The 588-nt window shown below is 67.5% G+C and overlaps 1 protein-coding gene across 1 annotated transcript in view; it reads right to left on the bottom strand.

The window, feature by feature from the left end:
* CNNM4 (cyclin and CBS domain divalent metal cation transport mediator 4) overlaps nucleotides 1–588 on the bottom strand; it is a 12,571-nt gene that overhangs the window by 1,873 nt on the left and 10,110 nt on the right. Inside the window, exons 7-8 of the mRNA XM_009883882.1 lie at nucleotides 282–463; nucleotides 6–181 (exon numbers count right to left, since the gene is read on the bottom strand). Of these exons, the coding sequence (XP_009882184.1) occupies nucleotides 6–181; nucleotides 282–463 (358 nt within the window). The remainder of the gene's footprint in view (nucleotides 1–5; nucleotides 182–281; nucleotides 464–588) is intronic.

Below are 588 nucleotides of genomic sequence, written 5' to 3'. Positions count from 1 at the left end.
TGCGCCGGCGGCTCAGGCAGTTCCTCTCGTTCAGGAGACTGGTGGTCTCGTCGGCAGTGGCGGAAGGTTCCGGTTTTTCCGGTAAACCGGCGTCCGGTTTGGGGGCGTTGCTGTCGGGGGATTGGGGACAACTGTCCATGCGGGAAGCCGTCAGGCCGTTCTGGTATTCCTGCCGCGTGATCTGTGCCGGGGAAAAAAAATCATAAGAGAAGGGAGCGAGGAGCGGTGCCGGACTGCGCCGGCGGCGTCCCCCTCCCCGTGCCGGTGGGGAACCGCCTCACCTTGACGAACTGGAGGTCGGTGAGAGCGCGGACGCTGAAGTCGGCCACGTACTGGGCGCCGGTGCCGGCGTTGAGCTGGTTGTTGCTGCCGCTGACGGGGGAAGAGACGGAGTCGGAGCGTTCGTGGTAGCTGAGGGAGGCCGAGCGGTTGAGGCTGCTGACGTGGGACGGGGAACGGATCTCTGCGGGGACAAAAAGGACGGGGTTAGCCACGCTGCCCACCCCCTGCGCCGGGGAGGGTCCTGCGCCGCGCTGGGATGAGGCCTGGCAGCTCTCTGCCTGCCGGTTACGGGGGGCGGGGGCACCC

Source organism: Charadrius vociferus, unplaced genomic scaffold, assembly GCF_000708025.1.
Source record: "Charadrius vociferus isolate BGI_N301 unplaced genomic scaffold, ASM70802v2 scaffold1894, whole genome shotgun sequence".
Lineage (NCBI taxonomy): Eukaryota > Metazoa > Chordata > Aves > Charadriiformes > Charadriidae > Charadrius > Charadrius vociferus.
The sequence above is the reverse complement of the archived record's forward strand: the minus strand, read 5'-3'. Positions and strand labels throughout refer to the sequence as shown.